General features: G+C 38.4%; 1 protein-coding gene across 13 annotated transcripts in view; it reads right to left on the bottom strand.

Moving 5' to 3' along the window:
• The window catches only part of LpR1 (Lipophorin receptor 1), a 1,438,611-nt gene that overhangs the window by 257,101 nt on the left and 1,162,268 nt on the right, over positions 1–19,242 (bottom strand). For 12 of the 13 annotated variants that reach the window (XM_067758124.1, XM_067758130.1, XM_067758126.1 and 9 more), the window contains 2 exons: positions 13,864–13,986; positions 3,651–3,877 (listed from right to left, as the gene is read on the bottom strand). In XM_067758124.1, the coding sequence (XP_067614225.1) occupies positions 3,651–3,877; positions 13,864–13,986 (350 nt within the window). The remainder of the gene's footprint in view (positions 1–3,650; positions 3,878–13,863; positions 13,987–19,242) is intronic. The other variant, XM_067758136.1, reaches the window with a different exon arrangement.

Genomic DNA, 19,242 nt, shown 5'->3' with positions numbered 1-19,242 from the left:
AATTTACCGCTCAGTACTACCGTCAAGTATTCCGTAGCTAGGTAGGTTGAGCACTAAGGTTTACGTCTGTCGGCGTAATGTTGCTGTAGTTTCACCGTTGTTGTTGTTGTTGTAGCAGCGCTTCGCCCCACCTAATAGTTGCGACCGGTCAAAAATTGTCATCAATATCCTCTAACGGGAGTCCAAGGAAAATTGCTGTTTCAACAGGGGTGGACCATAATGAAAGGGGTGTTAGAGGCGTTGGTTCCACATTACAATTAAAGAGATGCTTGGTGTTGTGTGGGGACACATTGCATTGCGGGGCATACATTTTGTATGTCGGGGTTGATTCTGGATAGGTAAGAGTTTAACCTGTTAGAGTGTCCAGAACGAAGTTGAGCTAGAGTGACTCGCGTTTCCCTGGGGAGTATGCGTTCCTCTTCCGCATGTTTTGGGTACTGTTCTTTGAGTACTGGATTCACCGGGCAATTTCTGACATAAAGGTCTGACGCCTGTTTATGGAGTTCACCAAGGACCTGCTTATATTTTTTTGCTTCATGTGGCTGAGTTCTCAGGTGCCTTATTTCCTCAAAATGCTTACGGAGATGACTCCTTAAGCCCCTAAGCGGTGTTGGCTCATCAATCAGATGTCTGTTGGGATGCCCAGGTTTCTGGGTATTCAACAGGAACTGTTTGGTTAGCATCTCTTTTCTCTCCCTGATGGGAAGTATAATCGCCTCATTATGTAGATGGTATTCTGGGGACATAAGAAGACAGCCCGTGGCTGTTCTGAGCGCAGTATTTTGGCAGGCCTGTAGCTTCTTCCAGTGGGTAGTTTTTAGGCTTGGCGACCATATAGGGGACGCGTAGCACGCAAACGGCTGGCCAATTGCTTTGTATGTGGTAACGAGTGTTTCTTTGTCTTTTCCCCAAGTAATGCCAGCAAGGGACTTGAGGAATTTATTACGGCTCTGGATTTTTGGAACAATTGCAGCTGCGTGCTCACCAAAATGTAGATCCTGATGAAACGTCACACCCAAGATTTTGGGGTGTAGGATAGTCGGTAGCGTAATGCCATCGATGAGGATGTTCAAAATGGTCTACATTTGGGACGTGCAAGTTGTAAATAGGGTCGCGGATGATTTAGTCGGTGATGTCAGGTTTCGCTAGGCGAAAAAACTGGAGAGGTCAGGGAGGTAGCCATTTATTCTGTTGCAAAGCTCATCGATCTTTGGGCCCGGGACTGTGGCCATTATTGTGCAGTCATCGGCGTAAGAAACGATAGTAACTCCTTCTGGTGGCGAAGGTAGTTTTGATATGTAAAAATTAAACAAAATTGGGTATAGGGCACCACCCTGAGGCATCCCTTTTTTAATTCTTCTTGGCTTTGATATTTCGTTTCTGAATTGCACCGATGCCTGCCGACCACCCAGATAATTTGCGGTCCACCTTTTAAGACATGAGGGAAGGGTAGACCCTTCCAAGACTTGCAGTAACGTGCCATGGTTGACCGTATCAAAAGCTTTTGACAGGTCTAGCGCTACGAGTACTGTCCTATGGTGGGGCTTCTGATTTAAAACACAATTTATCTGGGTGCTAATGGCATTTAGCGCGGTGGTGGTGCTATGGAGTTTTTTTTAAAGCCATGCTGATGAAAGGCTAGCTGCAAATTTGCTTTGAAGTGGGGGAGCAAAATGGCTTCAAGCGTCTTGGCTACTCGCGATAGGAGAGATATCGGGCGATATGACTCTCCTATTTTAGGTGGTTTCCCAGGCTTTAGTAGCGGGATCACCTAGGCCATTTTCCATTTTTCGGTTATGACGAAGGTAGAAAGAGACAGGTTGCATGCGCTAAATATTTGATACCCCCTTTCCCTAGGCTTCTAAGCATTGGCATGGCTATGCCGTCTGGGCCCACTGCTTTGGATGGTTAAGCATGACCGATGGCATCCTCAACCTCTTTGGCGGTGATGGTAATTGGTGACGCGCTGAATTTATGTCTGTTGGCCCTCCGCCTATCTTTGTCGACCAAAGAATGCATTATATATTGTCGGCAGAAAGCGCTCGCGCATTTTTTCGCATCCAACAGCACTTTATCGCCAAAGGCGATGGAAACTTTGTCATTGTGCCGTCGCACGGCATAGCTTAAGGTGGGACTGGAACCACCGTGCGTGTATGCAGCTTTAATCCCACCTCTGCTTACTACATAAATGTCTTGACACATACTACAACTACGAATATTAGCATATAATATTTATAACAATGTACATTAGGGTGGGTCGATTTGTATGGACGAAAATTAAACCATATCACGCTATCGATTTTTCGATAGGATTTGGGCTCAGGAAAAAAAGTTCCGATACGCATACCCAAAAAAAATATTTTCGAGCATGCGAAGTTTAATTTTTTTGACATTTTGTCGACTTTGATTTTTAAGGATTTTTCGATGACCTACTAAAAAATTTCACTTTAGCCTGCTTATCAAGTTTTCTGTTTAAAAATTATTTTTGTCTAATGTATATTATTTTTATAATAGAGTAAAAAACAAATAACTAAATGAGCTGATAACCTGAAAGGCGCACTTACGTGAGTAGTACAATACAGTTTTTTGAATTAAAAAAATACATTTGGTTTTTAAGTTAAATGAATTGGTATGACAGGAGTAAAGACATTACTATTCATAGAACAAAGGAGTGAAACTACAATTAGCTAAAACCAAGGAGAATTTTTTGATCAAAATAGTGTTGCTTTTTCAGGTATTTCAGGTTAAAAAATTACAAAAAGTGTAATTATAGTTATAACAGTTCGTTACAGGATTCGTTTAAAAAAATCAAAAATAGAACGAAAAAGTTGTGTTAGAAATTAAAGATAAAATATGCCGAATTTTAAATAGGAATAATTTGCAGCAGGTCAGAAAATGGTCTAGAAATTGTCCCGAAATAATTCCTGAAGGATCCCCATATTATCCCGGAATAATCCTAAAAAACTCACGAAATAACCCCGACGGGATCCGGGACGTTCCACGAAAACTGTACAGAAATGAACAGTCCCGAAAAAGTCCTGAAGTAACCCGAGGGGATCCCGGACGGTACAGAAATGATCCCGGAAGATTCCCAAAATGATCCCAAAACGATGCCGAAATATATCAGAAAAAAATTAAAAGCAACTTGTGTGTATTTTTACATTTTTTAAGACCTTGAGCTAGCTACCTTACGTTATGTAAAGTTATATTTTGTAAAAATTATTAAAAAGTAATTGTTCGAAGGGTCGTGGGAGTTCCCCTCCCCCTTTCCGTTTTCGAAAAAATTTCGCCAGTAGACTGTTGTCTATCTGTGTCCCAAATTTCATCATTTGGTGTGATCCAGTCACAAAGACGAAGAAATACAATAATTGAATTATAACTGTTCCTAGGGGGCGGAGACCTCCCCCTTTTCAAAAAAATATAGCTAGTAGATACTTCTAGACTATTGGCTATATGCGTGCCAAATTTCATTCAAATCCCTCCAGCCGCTCTTCCATGATTGAGGCACAAAGACAAACATATGAAAATCGAAACATCCAAACATCCAAACTTTCGCATTTATAATATTTAGATATACAGATATAGGCACACATACACAAACGTCTAATATAACAATTTTTGCTGATAAGAAATATTCTGCATGCACTTACCTCCTCATCCGAGCCATCCAAACAATCTGGCTCACCATCGCAAGCCCAACGTTTGGTAATGCAACCACCATCTTTGCATTTGAATTCAGTGTGTTGATTGCACACTTTTGGCGGGCAGCCGCGTTCATCGCTACCATCGCCACAGTCATCGTCGTGGTCACAGGCCCAACGTCTCTGTATGCAACGTCCATTGCCGCAGGTGAATTCATCGGAGCGGCAGGTTTCATCTACAGGAGTAGTAGCACCATCGTTATAGTACACGCAAGTACGATGCCATAGTAAAGGTAAATGTGGTTGGTGCGTTGAAAATAGAACAAAAGGTTTTTTTTTTGGAAAAATAGAAGAAATAAAGAAAAATGTTCCTATTAGCAAAATGTAATTAATATTGTTAAAGTAATTATTATCACACATATAAAGGAGAATTTTAGTTACCACTAATGTTAAGAATATGTTTGTTGCTAAGTAATGAATACTGTTATGTATGTGTAAATACAAATTTAGTTAATGAAATGCTGTGAATAGAATACTAATGTGAAATATAGTGGTGAGAGTACTAGTTAGGTTCTTATATTAGATTAGATGTTATATGAGAACTACATTTCTATCACTAGTTAAGCTCATGCATAGTAAATTTTGTACATATGTACATATATTTATAATATACAAAAATAATAAAAAAAACCCTATAATGAACTATTCTGGAAGTCAAAATATCCACGTGCCCCTCTGAAGCGTTGCCGTCGAGCAGTCAGCTGATTACACGGCTCTCACACCCACTTACTGCAAAAAAGTATTTACTGCACTAAAACTTCAAAATACCTCTGATCTAAAGAGCGGAAACAATAAAAAAAAAGCATAAGAAATCTTATATTGTAGCTTTATTGCACTAGTGCCCATACGCTCAAAATATCATGGAATTTTAAAGACACCTTGCGGTCAGAATTCTTTGGGAAACAGGTAATCCATATACTAACCCTGAATCAGAAGTTAGGTTCACGAATAAACTAAAATTTGATGACGGAAAAACGGAACCTGACATCTATATATAAATCGTACATCGATACCAATGGGGTACTACCGCACTGTTATTCAGGCAGAACTCCATACAATAGAAGTTTGCGGTAGAGATAGTCTACGAATATTCTGATCCCCGAGGAGTATCCTCATTATGTCAGACAGCCAGTCAGCCGTATCTGCTCTGCAGTCATACACAGAAACTTGGAAGCTAGTAGGCGAATGCATTTGAGTCCCTAATGAGCTTGGAGTCAAAAACAAGGTGTTGTTAGGACGGATTTATTGGGCATTAGGGACATGAGGGTAATACACAGGTAGAGTTTCTGGTCAAGCAGGGTGCTTGAAGCAGCGTTCTATGCTCCAGAGCCCTTCAGTGGACTAACAGTGACTCAGACTAGGGAAAACATAAGTAAGTTGCAAACAAAGCAGTTTATACCACATGTGATTGAATGCCCTTAGCAAAGTCACGCCAAATTGTTAAAACTCTCAGCAACGACAGTATCAGCCAAACTCGCAAATCTATGTACTCACTGGGTACTATACGGAGCAGTGGGATCTATGAAATCAGCTAGACAAATTAAATCTAACCGATATACAAGTCTGTAGTTTTTGGGAGATGGAGGATGAAAAGCCGGTTCACATTTTCTGCGAATGCGTAACTCTAAAAAGACAGATGTTGGCGTGAGTTTTAATGCCATCGTTATATGAACTAAAAAGCCTGCAGAGCTACTTAAAAACATTAAAACCCCCACGTAAAATAATTGGCTTTATAGATCTATATCAAGGTAGCAGTGCTTCAAGATTTTATAATAATAATGACACTACAAAGTATTCTTTAAGAAAAAGTTGCAACTAATCAGTGGAAATTTGTGAGAAGTATCTTGGAAGCTCAATGTTTTAGACAGCGTCAGGAAGACCACCATTGCTCATCAGCATGAAATGCGACCTCCGTCAACGGTCATGTACTGGATTTATGAGATGGTAATCAATCCCTTAATTTTCTATGGGTGGAATACATTAGAATGGGTGTAGATGTACATACGGGAAGAGAAGCTGATTAGTTATCAACACCGTTCTTTGATATCAACGTAGCCGCGGTTGCCCAAGACTTTTGCGCCGCGTTCTTGAACTTACTACCGTTACTTCAAATGAGTGCTTAGTATTAAAAAATTGAAAGAAAACAATTGAAACGTTATTATGTTATTGTTGTTAGGATGCATATTATGTCAGTTATTCATGCTGAAAAAAGTTAAAAAAAAGTATTAAATGATATGAAATACGCATAATTGTTTTAAAAGCAAGGTGAAATGATTTTTGATACTCTGCAAAACAATTTTGAAAGAAGTAAAAACTTGTTCCTACGGATATTTTTAGCACTAATAAAAACATACGTAAAATAAACATGAACTTTATTTTTTCTTTTTAACTAATATAGAGTCTGCAGTATAAAGCCACATGCAGCAGCGATGGGAAAAATAGTAGCTGAAACTTTTTACAAATTTCGTTAATAGAATTATTTTCGATGTTTCGTGAAAAAAAAAACTCCTCTGAATTTTATGTATATTGGAACGATGTTCCGTCTTAATATGTCAAATCTGGTTTCGGTGTTGTGCCATCATCAGTGTCGATTTTCGTTCTAATCTGTTGTTGACGTTTGTCTTGTATTTATAGTTAGTAGATACATGAGTAGGTATTGTCAAAATGGCTGTTTGTTGTTGTTGTTGTTGTAGCAATGCTTAACCCACCTAATAGCTGCGACCGATCACAAATTGTCTTCAATATCCTCTCGCGGGAGTCCAAGGAAACTTGCTGTTGCAACAGGAGTGGACCATAATGAAAGGGGTGTTAGAGGCGTTGGTTCCACATTACAATTAAAGAGATGGTTGGTGTCATGTGGAGACACATTGCAAGCGGGGCATGCATTTTGCATGTCGGGTTTGGTTCTGGATATGTAAGAGTTTAACGTGTTACATTTTCCAGAACAAAGTTGAGCTAGCGTGACTCGCGTTTCCCTGGGAAGTATGCGTTCCTCTTCCGCAAGTTTTGGGTACTGTTTTTTGAGTACTGGATTCACCGGACAATTCCTGGCATAAAGGTCCGACGCCTGTTTGTGGATTTCACCAAGGACCTGCTTGTGTTTTTTTGCTTCATACGGCTGAGTTCTTAAGTGCCGTATTTCCTCAAAATGCTTAAGGAGATGACTCCTTAAGTCCCTAGGCGATGTTGGCTCATCAATCAGATGTCTGTTGGGATGCCCAGGTTTCTGGGTATTCAAAAGGAACTGTTTGGTTAGCATCTCATTTCTCTCCCTGATGGGGAGTATTCACGCCTCTTTATGTAGATCGTGTTCTGGGGACATAAGAAGACAGCCCGTGGCGGTTCTGAGCGCAGTATTTTGGCAGGCCTGTAGCTTATTCCAGTGGATAATTTTTAGGCTTGGCGACCATATAGGGGACGCGTAGCATGCAATCGGCTGGCCAGTTGCTTTGTAAGTAGTAATGAGAGTTTCTTTGTCTTTTTCCCAAGTACTGCCAGCAAGAAATTTGAGGATTTTATTACTGCTCTGGATTTCGGGTACGATTGCGGCTGCATGCTCACCAAAATGTAAATCCTGATCAAACGTCATACTCAAGATTTTGGGGTGTAGGACAGTCGGTAGCGTAGTGCCATCGACGTGGGTATTCAAAATGGTCGACATTTGGGACATCCATGTTGTAAATAAGGTCGCAGAGGATTTAGTCGCTGATAATGCCAGGTTTCGCGAGGCGAAAAAACTAGAGAGATCAGAGAGGTAGCTGTTTATTCTGTTGCAAAGCTCATCGATCTTTGGGCCAGGGCCTGTGGCCATTATTGTGCAGTCATCGGCGTAGGAAACGATAGTAATTTCTTCTGGTGGCGAAGGTAGCTTAGATATGTAGAAATTAAACAAAAGTAGGGATAGGACACCACTCTGTTGTACCCCTGTTTAATTCTTCTTGGTTTTTCTGTTTCATTTCTAAATTGCACCGATGCCTGCCGACCACCCAGATAATTTGCGGTCCACCTTTTAAGACATGGGGGAAGGGTAGACCCTTCCAGGTCTTGCAGTAGCGTCAATGGTTGACCGTATCAAAAGCTTTTGATAGGTCTGGGTGCTAATGACATTTAGCGCGGTGGTGGTGCTATGGAGTTGTCTAAAGACATGCTGATGAAAGGCTAGCTGCAAACTTGCTTTGAAGTGGTGGAGCAAACTGGCTTCAAGCGTCTTGGCTACTAGCGATAGGAGAGATATCGGGCGATATGACTCTCCTACGTTACCTGGTTTCCAGGCTTTAGTAGCGGGACCACCTTGGCCATTTTATATTTTTCGGGTATGACAAAGTTGGAAAGAGACAGGTTGAAGACATGTGCTAAATATTTGAAACCCTCTTTCCCTAGGCTTTTAAGCATCGGCATGACTATGCCGTCTGGGCCCATTGCTTTGGATGGTTAAGCATGACCGATGGCATCCTCAACCTCTTTGGCGGTGATGGTAATTGGTGACGCGCTGAATTTATGTTTATGTGCGTGTCTGTTGGCCCTCCGTCTATCTTTGACGACCATAGAATGCATTATACATTGTCGGCAAAAAGCGCTCGCGCACTTTTTCGCATCCGATAGCACTATATCGCCAAAGGCGATGGAAACTTTGTCATTGTGCCTAGACGGATTCGATAGGGACTTTACGGTGGACCAAAGTTTACCTACACCTGCAGAGAGGTTGCAACCGCTTAGGTGCTCCTCCTATTTCGCCCGCTTGTGTTTATATCCCTTATTTGGAGGTCGCCGGGTTCGAGCTGTTTTATAAGGTTACGTTCTCTCGCTAAACTTGCGGCCTCCGCCGGGAAGTGGGGCCGAATTTCGGGAATTCTACTGGCGGAAATGAAACAAGCCGAGGCGAATTCAATGACCTTGCGGAAAGCACGCTCAAATTGGCGGGCATCAGTTAGGATAGGGAGGGTAGCAAAGCGGTTATCTGTAAAGGATTTGTATTCGTCCCACTTTCCTGTTTTAAAGTTAATGAAAGTGCGGTTTTCTGCGACGATGCAGTCAGCGGAACGCTCGAGCGAAATAAGTACAGGCAGGTGGTCGGATGCCAATGTTACCATCGGCTGCCAGTTGACATAGTTTATGAGTTCTGCGCTCACACTGAGATATCCGGCGAACTGTGACAGCTTCCTACCATATGTGTGGGGGCGTCTCCGTTTATTGTGCAGTTCGTCGTTTCTTCTATTTGATCCGCCAACATCTCACCCCTACTGTCCATCCACAAGTTTGAATGCCATAGATCGTGATGGGCATTGAAATCGCCTATGATAATGCGATTGTTGCCAGTGAGTTCGGCGCTCATATTAGGGTGGTATCCATTGGGGCAACATGTGGCAGTAGGGATGTAGATGTTGATGATTTCTAGGTTTGCATCGCCCGACCGGACAGATAATTCTTGACGTTCTAAGACACTGGCTGTTTGTGTATGTGCTTCGTGTTCATTCAGAATCGAGGGTGATTTTACTGATCGATTTGTGTGGCTGACTGAGGCAGGTAAAAGTCGGCAATTCTAGTCGTTTGACCTTTTTTGTGGATTTGTTGCTTTGGTGCGTTTATTGCTTATTTATTGTTGTGTGTTTGTCTGTTGTACCTGTGTGATTACTTGGTTTCTTGTAAACAAATTTTAAATGCTCAAATATTGTGCTAGAAATTGTGTTTATCTGTTGGTTTGTTATTATACTCCAATATATGTACATCATTTAACCACCCTTTTCTGAAAATCAACAAACCGGAATAAGTCCTTTGAATTTGGTCACTGAAGCTATGCAAACCACTCTTAAATATATGTTCGAAAATATTCGAAAACTCCTTAAAACTTTACGAAAATTTCGAACTTTTATTTGGAGTTTGCTAAGTTTTTTGAGTATGCAGCTAGCGCAACCAATTTTAGTTTTACAAAGCTGAAGGTTTAGGTCTTTCTTTGCTTTTTAGACTTTCCACTATACAGAGTGTAAAATTTTTTTTTTTTTTTTTTTTGAAATCAAAAAGCAGTGCAAATTTTCAAAGACCTAAAACTCGTACTTGTTAGATTAAAATTAATTCTGCTACAAACAATATACTGAAAAAAATTCAGAGAACTGAAAATAAAAAGGATCAAACATTTTCTGGAATTTTCTAATTTTTCCGAAGGCGTTTTTGAGATTGCTTTGCGTAGCTATAGTTAAAAAATTCATAGAAATGTTTTTTTAAACATCGAAAGAAAAACTAAGTAATTTATTGATGAAGCTTTAACAAAAATGTACACTGCTATTTTTCTGTTCGCTGCTGTACGTGTTTTGTCTTTAAATAAAAAAAAAACTATAATATCTTTACAACACATAAAACCGCATATATAGCCTGCGAAAAGAGAAAAAACCGCAACCAAAGGAGAAAACAAAAATAAGAACCATAACCTTGTGAACGAAATACATACGAGTGATAAAAGGTAGCATTAAAATGCGTAAACGTACATATCTACTGTTAGCTTAATTCAACACGGGCCCCAACCAACAATTTTTTCGAAATTGCGTTTTTCACAGATTTTGGTATGATAAATTAAAATACACACACATTGAAGATTTGAAGTTGTATGAACTAATAACAATGGAGTTATGCCTTTTTAAAAAGTCATATCCGCATGCAGTGAATGTAAGAATAACGTATTTTTTGCTTTTTGTCCAAGAATTTAAAATTTATTGGCATGATCCTTTGTAAATTAAGCTTTCGTACATATTTATCATAAACAGGAAAAAAAGTGAACGAACTCAGAAGAGAAGAAATATAATTAATATGCAATACAAATAAAAGCGAAATGAATTCTGCGGCAATACAACAACTAATTCTCTTACATTAGGATGTCCTTTATTTTCCTAGTTGATTTTTTACGAAACGCCTATAAATTTTTGGCTTAAGGCTAAAAATAAAGTATTAAAAAAAAAAAAAAATAAAAAAAAAATGGTCTGCTTTGATAGAGCTTTAGGGCCAAGAAATTAGAAAGAAAATCTTAATTTTTCGTTTCTACGCGTTTCGACGTTCTCAAGTCTTCGTCAGGGAGTCTGTTAGTTTTCTTTTAAAAGCATATTTTTTTCGTCCATAAAGCAAAAAAACAAAAACAATTGGCCGAAAAAAGTTGTTAGTTTTTATTCTAAGTTGTGCCGCGAGTTTCCATATAAAATGGTATGTGAGTTTCAAACTTTTCCCAAAAAAATTCTTTGAGAAAGTTGACATATTGAAATGGGGTATGGTTATTCTTTTAGGAAATCAGGTGCTCTACAAAAAAGCTTTTGATAATTTTTCCATAAATTTACAAATTTAAATCTTTTTTTCTCAAATGTATTAAGTGTCAGGGTTACACTGAATGTGGCTCTTCAAGTGCTTGAATAAAAAAATCAGTTTGAGTAAGATTAATAACTTAAGTACTTTAGGGTGGTGCGCAATGAGTTATTTCGAATTTGAAGATCCGCTCTAAAAATCGTGTATATAACTTGACTTCGGCTAGTAGTTCGATAAATGCGAGTATGTAAATTTGGTGTGGAAATCGCATAAGAATTTTAGTATGTTGCACATTGTTTCAAATAACCATTTTAGTTTTATATACCCTAACATTTTATGTGGAAAATATGTCGCACAATTTATAATACAAATTTAAGACTTATTTTAGTTTTGTTGGGATATTTCATTTTAAGTCTTAAAATATAAGTTCGGCGGCGTTTCGCAAAAAAAAAAAAAAAGACAAATTGTTAGATATAAGACATCCTAATGTGCATAAGAGTGCCTCACTCACCGTATATAGAACAAGTTTATATCTTTATTGTCATATTTAGAAAATCTAATGTATATTACAAAACTTTAAAATGAACATAAACTGGACCGTTTTATAATATTACTCAATAATTTGGCGAATTATAGCAGTGGACGACTGTAGTACAGTAGTACACTCGAGAGCTTCGTCCAGCTTCGCAGAACTCTTCGATCTTCACCCTTGTCCATACTGTTTGAGCACAGCGATAGAGCTCAGTAAAGCAAGCAGTTAATCAGTTTAGCCTCGTACTTCAAACAGTAAACAACACATACCTGAGTTCTATGCTCAAACATGATTCATATGAATACATACTACTACAAAAGTTGCGTTTGTGTTCGAATATCTGTCGGCGTTGTGCACTACTGCTCTATTGAAGCTCTTCATTAAAATCAGTGATGCACAAAGCCAGCTTCGAACCTTAACACAATTTTTTTTATAGTAGTATGTATGAGCATAGAGAAATGCTCTAAAATAATTTTTGCATAAAGTCTGCGCTCTAGATATTTACTGCTTGAAGTAAAATAGGGGTGTGTAAATCTGTGCGTTGTTGAGTTATTGAATTGACACCGAGCGTGGATTATATGGTGATGACACACTATTTAGTGACGGCATGGCGCAATATGGCGCCAGTAACACCAACAGTAGTACAAACTATTTATGAGCTGGCAACACTTCAACTCACTTCCTCCATGACTGCCAAAAGCTTTAGGAATGACATCTCTTGACACCTATTGTATTAACAGCCATTTTGTCTGTTAACAGCTCTTTCCGGTTATTACTCATAAATACCGTTGCCAAGTAGCGTCTGGTAACAATAGAAAAGTGCTGTGCAATAGTCGTATTACTCAGGTGATTATTGGTTCCGTCACATAAGCAGTTTTTCATATAGATGAGTTTAACACAAGCTTATTCATGATATGTTGTTTGCACGTATTTTTATGGAGAACGACAGATAGAGCGACACTGGCGCCATCTGATATGAAAAGTAGCCAACTCTCAGATTTTGTTGCAAGCAAAGCACAAGAAGAAGAATTTGACATTTGCTTTGGCTAACAACTCCGACACATAACGTAGCCAACTCCCCAATTTTGTTCCAAGCAAATCATAAGAAGAAGAATTTGACATTTGCTTTGGCTAAGGGTGTTGGCACACTTTGCAAGTGAAATTATTTTTCCCACTGGTTGGTAAATTATCTAACACTTTTCACAATTAAAAACTGCAATATAAGAATCGAATACGACACAAAATATGTTAGCAAGTCTTTTTGTTGTATAGGGAGAATGTTTACAACAGTGCTTCGCAAAATTTTGTATGTGAGTGGGCGCGGCGTAATAAACTTCAATTGCCAAGTCTGAAGTTCCTTCATATTTACAAACACAACATCTTGGTTGATTGTGGCGATGTTATTGGAATGCATAAGCTTGTGTTCAACGCATCTATATGAAAAATGTCATTGTTCAGCGGCCTTAAGGGTGCTGGCACACTTTGCAAATGAAATTGTGTTCCCACCCGTTGGTAACTTTTCTAACATTTTTCGCAATTAAAACTGCAGTATTACAAATGAAAACAACACAAAATATGTTACCAAGTATTTTTGTGGTATAGGGAGAATTTTTAAAGCAGTTCTTCGCGGAATTTTATATGTGAATAGGCAAGGCGAAATCAACTTAAATTGCCAAGTCTGAAGTTCCGTCATATTCATGAACGCAAAATCTTGGTTAGTTGTGGCGATATAATTGAAATGCATAAGCTTGTGTTAAAAGCATCTATATGAAAAATTTCATTGTGTCGCAGCCTTACAGCTTTATCATGCTGAACTACCAGCATTGTCGTCGCTAAATCAGTGTGGCCAGTAGCGGCAATAACACTAAATTTGTGCCTGACAAACAAACATCATTCGACTCCACAGTATGTAACACCACAAACTCACTGCTAAGTAGCGCCAAAAATTTGCTTGGTGTTATAGTGCTAACTGATTGAGTTAACACCGACCTTGGCGTTAGTTTCATGGTGTCAACGCCACAAAAAAAGCGCCAATACCCAGGCTTAAAGTACAAACGAAAACTAACGCACTGCTTGCATTGCTGAAGCTCAGTCGATGTGCTCACAGAACATGTAGATAAGTACCGAATATTTTTTCCCTTGTTCTACGAAGCTCTGAATGGCACCACTAATTTAAATTCAAGCGTTCGATCATCAAGCCAACTTCTTCATAAATCTGGTTTTCTCTTCTTGGGTGAGACACCCTAATGTACACTGATTCTATACTAAATCCAATAATCCAGGTAAACAAGACCATTAAAAAGAAGCTTTTGTGTTTTCAGTTTATTTAGAGCGATATATTTTTCTTACTGCATGAAGCCTCATCGGAACCATCGGAGCAATCTTTGCTCTGATCACACATCCATGCTAATGGAATGCATTCACCCTCGCCGGATTTGCATGAATATTCATCGGGTGAGCAGGTTTTTGTTTCTGTAAAATAGCAAAAGTTTTATGAAATAAGTTGCTATAAAATAATTCGAGGTTTTTTTTGTTTTGTTTTGTTTTTGTCTGTTTCCTAGTATTGTAGAAAAAATATGCGATTTTAAACTTAGATTACTCCTAATAGGACCTACTCGTGACTCGAATTTTTTCATATTGATTTTCTGCCAAAATTTTCATGTGATGCGTCAGTCATGCCAGTGAAACTAATAATAATAATACTAATTTTCATTAAGAATTCATGAGCTTAACACCGGCTTATAAAAATTGAATATTCAATCATTATGTTTTTCTAAGAGAAAGTGTAAAGGAAGAAAGAAACATTTACTGGCATATTGCGATGGTACCATTTCGAAAACCGCCACGTAGTCATCACCAGCCAATTTCGTAATGTTATTATTACGGCAGTAAATGTTTCTTTCTTTCTTTTCAATACTAATATTCGTTGATAAATCGAAACTGACTTTTGACTCAGAATCGTTGGCACTATAAAATTGGTTTGGATAACATTTTTTTTCACACTGTATAATATATTGTGGCGAATATTAGCATCACTATGCTGTTAGTAAATAACCGCAACAACAAAAATAGCAAGCAGCCACATGTACACACTCAAGCAAGCACATACACACATGTAGTCATCAGCTAGAAGCAGAAATTGTTACTTACATATACACACGCATACAGCCAAATAACTGAGTATGCGATGTAACTGTTCCATGTAAGTGGAAAGTATACAACTTAGGAAAAATATGCGAACGAGGCAACAGAAAGTTTAAAAGCAGCGCAAGCTGAGGAATAACTAATTAGTTTGATTAAAAAACGCTATTAGTTGCGAAGTATAATTGTGAAGTACTACTCCCGAAGTAGTCTAAATAAAGACCTTTTCGCAATACTGAGTATTGTAGTTATTTATTCGAAATTTCAGTGATTCGAACGTTAGCAGAAAGCCCATAATTATCAGGAAATCCCCAAAATTCGAAATATTGTGTACATACTACATGTGAATATACATATGCAATCTATTATCCTAATAATATATTTTTTCTGGATGTTTGTGACTGAAGTGCTCCGACTGGGTCGATTTTCAAGAAATTTGGTTAGTGTGCTCAAGGGGACTTGAGGATGCTTGGTACGCACAATTGGGTCCGTTTTCTTTCTTATGTTTTCAGCATTTACAGTGCGCTTTGTTTGAAATTTAGCACAGGGTTATTAAGGGGGAGTAGAAGAGAGAAAATGTTGAGTAAGTTAAATGGGGTGGATAAGGGGAATATACAAAGATCAAACAGAGGGAGTGGCAAAAAGTTACAAATTTCTGCCATAAAAAGTTTCTCAGTGAAAACACATCTGCCTTCAAGATGCCGTTCGAAAACGGCATAAAACATGCAGGGCCCTTCCCCCAAGTTTGTAGGAAAAATTATGAAGAAAACGGTGCAAATGGGAAGAGAAGCTCGGCCTAAGATATCTCCGAAGGTTATCGCGACTTACATTTATTTATTTCATATATTAAATTTAGGTGAGAGAGGTAGAAGAAGTGGGATCGGTAAAGAGAGTAGGATGAGGAGTGGAATTGGGAGTGTGAGTGTTATTGGGAGTAGGAATTTGAGTGGCAGCGGTAGCTGGAGTGGCAATGAGTTATGGAGTAGGAGAAAGGCAAGTTATACAAAGGATGGACAAGAATAAGAAGAAGAATGCAAGGATAAGTAAAGGATAATGGGACAAAGGATGAAGAGGGAAAACGAGGACCCTAGTGGGTCGGGGGGCTTTGGATATACCCGCAGCAAGTACATCTGCCGTAACAGGTGACTAAAATATCCAAATGATTGAAGGAGCTGTGTAGCGCAACCCTTTCAAATGGTTGCCAGCGCACTTTATAGCGCTTCTCTAACCCAATTGTCAACCTTAACTCTCCGTGGCGATTCCTGTTTCTTTATCAGCCGAAGATATGCTGATCCCAAGCTCCTCATGGAACAAAGAGGTGGGTGGCGGCGTGGCCGATGTCATCAATGTGGTCATCCTAAATCGTACTTTAATGGCGCTTTTTACAGGAGCGTACTGGATCTGTATCCGGCATAGGACCATCACCATCGATATCACTACCCTATACCTTCGGTGAGTGTTTTTATTGCTACAACAACAATAACAGGGAAAGTGAAGCTGACTTTTGAAATTTAGGTTCAGGCATAACAAGCTCTGCCGGGTACTCTGGATATGAGATATGAACCTCTATGAGCTTTTTATACTTACAAAATTCTTTTACTCAAATCATGTCAAATACTTATTTAAAAAATTTACTGAAAACTACAACTAAATTTGAGCAATTCGATTTTATATGCAAGTTTGAAATATTTGCAAAGCTTAGCCGCATTTTCCGTAACCATTTGCTGCCAAATTTCTTTATAATTAAATTTCGCTTATTTAAAAATATTTTAGTTAACGTGTTAATGCATAAATGAGTTTCGAATCACAAAGGAGGGAGCTATCGGAATTTTCTCACCAGCGATAACTATCGCAGAATAAAGCGCACATATGCAGTAAATGCAAGTACCCAGCAAGCTTTTAGAGAAATTAGCACATTTTCTTGTTGTGTTGATTATTCACTAAAAATAGTTACTTAATAAACTAACTGGCTACAACTACAGCGAAATTTGATGTTCCTTTACGACTCATATCTCAATGTGCGCTTCTCCGCTTCCTGAACGTTGGGGCTACATAAGTTCAACGGCCAAAAGGTCAATAGACGTTATGATCACTTCAAATTGCCGTAAGATACATTGGCCTTAAGACCACTTCAAATGGTTATAAGGTCAACTGACTTAATGACCTTTCTTCATTTGGAAATTTCCGCTTGGTCCTATTACCATTTCGGGGAAAAGACCGTAACCATATACAGACATTTAAGATTAGCATAAAAGCATAAAACTTAAGCAGGATTAGTTAGGCGTTTGGTTGAATATCGTCAGCTTAAAGCGCAAACCTAGGTAAACAGTACCATTTTTTACAAACAATAACTTTTTGATGCAGTTTGATAGAGCAGGAGCTTATGCATCAATCAGGCATACCAGTAACATCAAATATTGGCCACATACAAAGAAGAACAGTTTTATGATAAGTTCCGATTCCTATTCATATTCCTATTTTGAAATAGTTTTTTGTCTGCCATATAAAATTGTTTGTGTGACAGTTAGCAGGCTTGCAAAATAGCTTGAATTGCAGCCGACATCTAAAAGTGTGTTTGAATGTAGGCAATCCCTGAAAAGAATCGGGATATCCATATTGGGGCCCAGTGCATATGAAAATTGATGGGTATGAAAAAAGCGGATAAGGCAGCAACCAGATTAAGCGCGATTAAGAGAAGGCGAGAGTTCCACATGATCGACCAAGCGGGAAAGCCGTGGACCCAAGCGCGGGGCTGTTAAGTGTCGAGGATCACGTAAAGGTTCTACAGCCTTAGGCTGACAAAGTTATTATATTCATTGAAACAAAAGGACTGTAGGCGGATACTCTGACTGAACACTGAATTTTGGCGTTACCTGATTGAGGATGGTCGAGTTATAGGATGAAACGATCGGCACTTTTTGTGCTCATGCCCTGCGCAGGCTAAGACTCCAGCTATCAGATGGACGGAGCTATATTAAAACATAGGTCCTGGTGTTGATAGGGCTTTCCAGGTTTGTGACAAATTTCTGGGGAAAGTATGGATTTATTCAGCCTATGTGATGTTTTCGCGAACCGGCCAGTTCTAACCTTATTTCTTTTTCTAAGGAAATCAATGGTAAGCCAGTATTAAATGCTTTCATTAAAACAAGACCGGAATATAAAATTTGTTCCAAATTTTCTCCAAACTACTAATTAAATAAGTTATTTTTATCTCAGACAGGACCTTACTGAGCCAGTTTTTTATCCGATTTTTCAGTAGAGTGGAAATAAAATAAAAAAATTTTCTTGCATTTGATTGCATTAAAATATAGCGAAAACAATAACACGTAACTGCAATTCGCAGTTGCTAACATTTTAGTACGATTTCGTAAAAGCTATATAGTCATAATGTCAATATCCTTGACATTGTAATCATTTAAAATTCGTTGTTGTGTTTATTTCAATTGTTCATAACTTCAGTTGTTTCGTGGCCGTTTGAAGTTCTAACTAATGAGGTCAATTGACTTTATAGACGTTGACCCTTTGCCACCCTTTCTTCCTGTACTGATTTTCTTAAAAACATACTAGAGAGCCGTATCGTTTTCATAAATATCATAAACTTCCAAGTTTTAGGTGTATAAAATTCTTTGCTGGGTTATACCCACATTATCTAAAGCATTTGTTCAAACACATTAGCGTTAGCTGTGCGAAATTGAAATAATGAACTGCTATTCAATTCTTAATTATCCTGTGTTTGCACATGATTATTTGCATTTTCTGCGGTAATTGTGATTACAGATAATAGACGTATTTTTTTTTACATGTATACACAACTACATTTGCGGGTAAAAAACGCTTATCATCACAAAACGGATTGTGCTTAATAACGCACACATGCACCTCTGTTGGTCATAGTGTATGACATATAGCTGAATTGGTTCCGATGAATATTGGACACACACAATTTTCGGTCATAGAAGTGGATAATAGACGTATTTTTTTTTACATGTATACACAACTACATTTGCGGGTAAAAAACGCTTATCATCACAAAACGGATTGTGCTTAATAACGCACACATGCACCTCTGTTGGTCATAGTGTATGACATATAGCTGAATTGGTTCCGATGAATATTGGACACACACAATTTTCGGTCATAGAAGTGGATAATAGTGTAGAGGTAAGATAGAGAGACACATTTCAGTTGCAGCTGAGTATAATGCATACTGAAATTAAGCAGTACTCAAACTTCTAACACAGCACGCCTACCAATAGGCTATAACTGCGTTTGTTTGTATGTGGCTTAACTTCGGTTCTCCCGTTGGTTGTTTTTGTCATTACACTCAGCCTGCTTTGGCCACAGAGAATAATAGCTTAGGTGACATAATGGTTGATCATAAAGGCATAAACGAATCGGGATAAATATAGACTCCCTTATATCAAAATGCTCAGGATGAAAAAATGAATTGAATTAGCCATCTTTCTGTGCATACGATAACTTGAGTAAATATTGAGATATCTTACTGAATTTTGCTATGTATATGGGCAAGCTTTATCTTTGCAAAAAAAACTTTATATCAATGGTACTTATTTTCCCAAGGATATT

Source organism: Eurosta solidaginis, chromosome 1 (assembly GCF_040869045.1).
Source record: "Eurosta solidaginis isolate ZX-2024a chromosome 1, ASM4086904v1, whole genome shotgun sequence".
Lineage (NCBI taxonomy): Eukaryota > Metazoa > Arthropoda > Insecta > Diptera > Tephritidae > Eurosta > Eurosta solidaginis.
The sequence above is the reverse complement of the archived record's forward strand: the minus strand, read 5'-3'. Positions and strand labels throughout refer to the sequence as shown.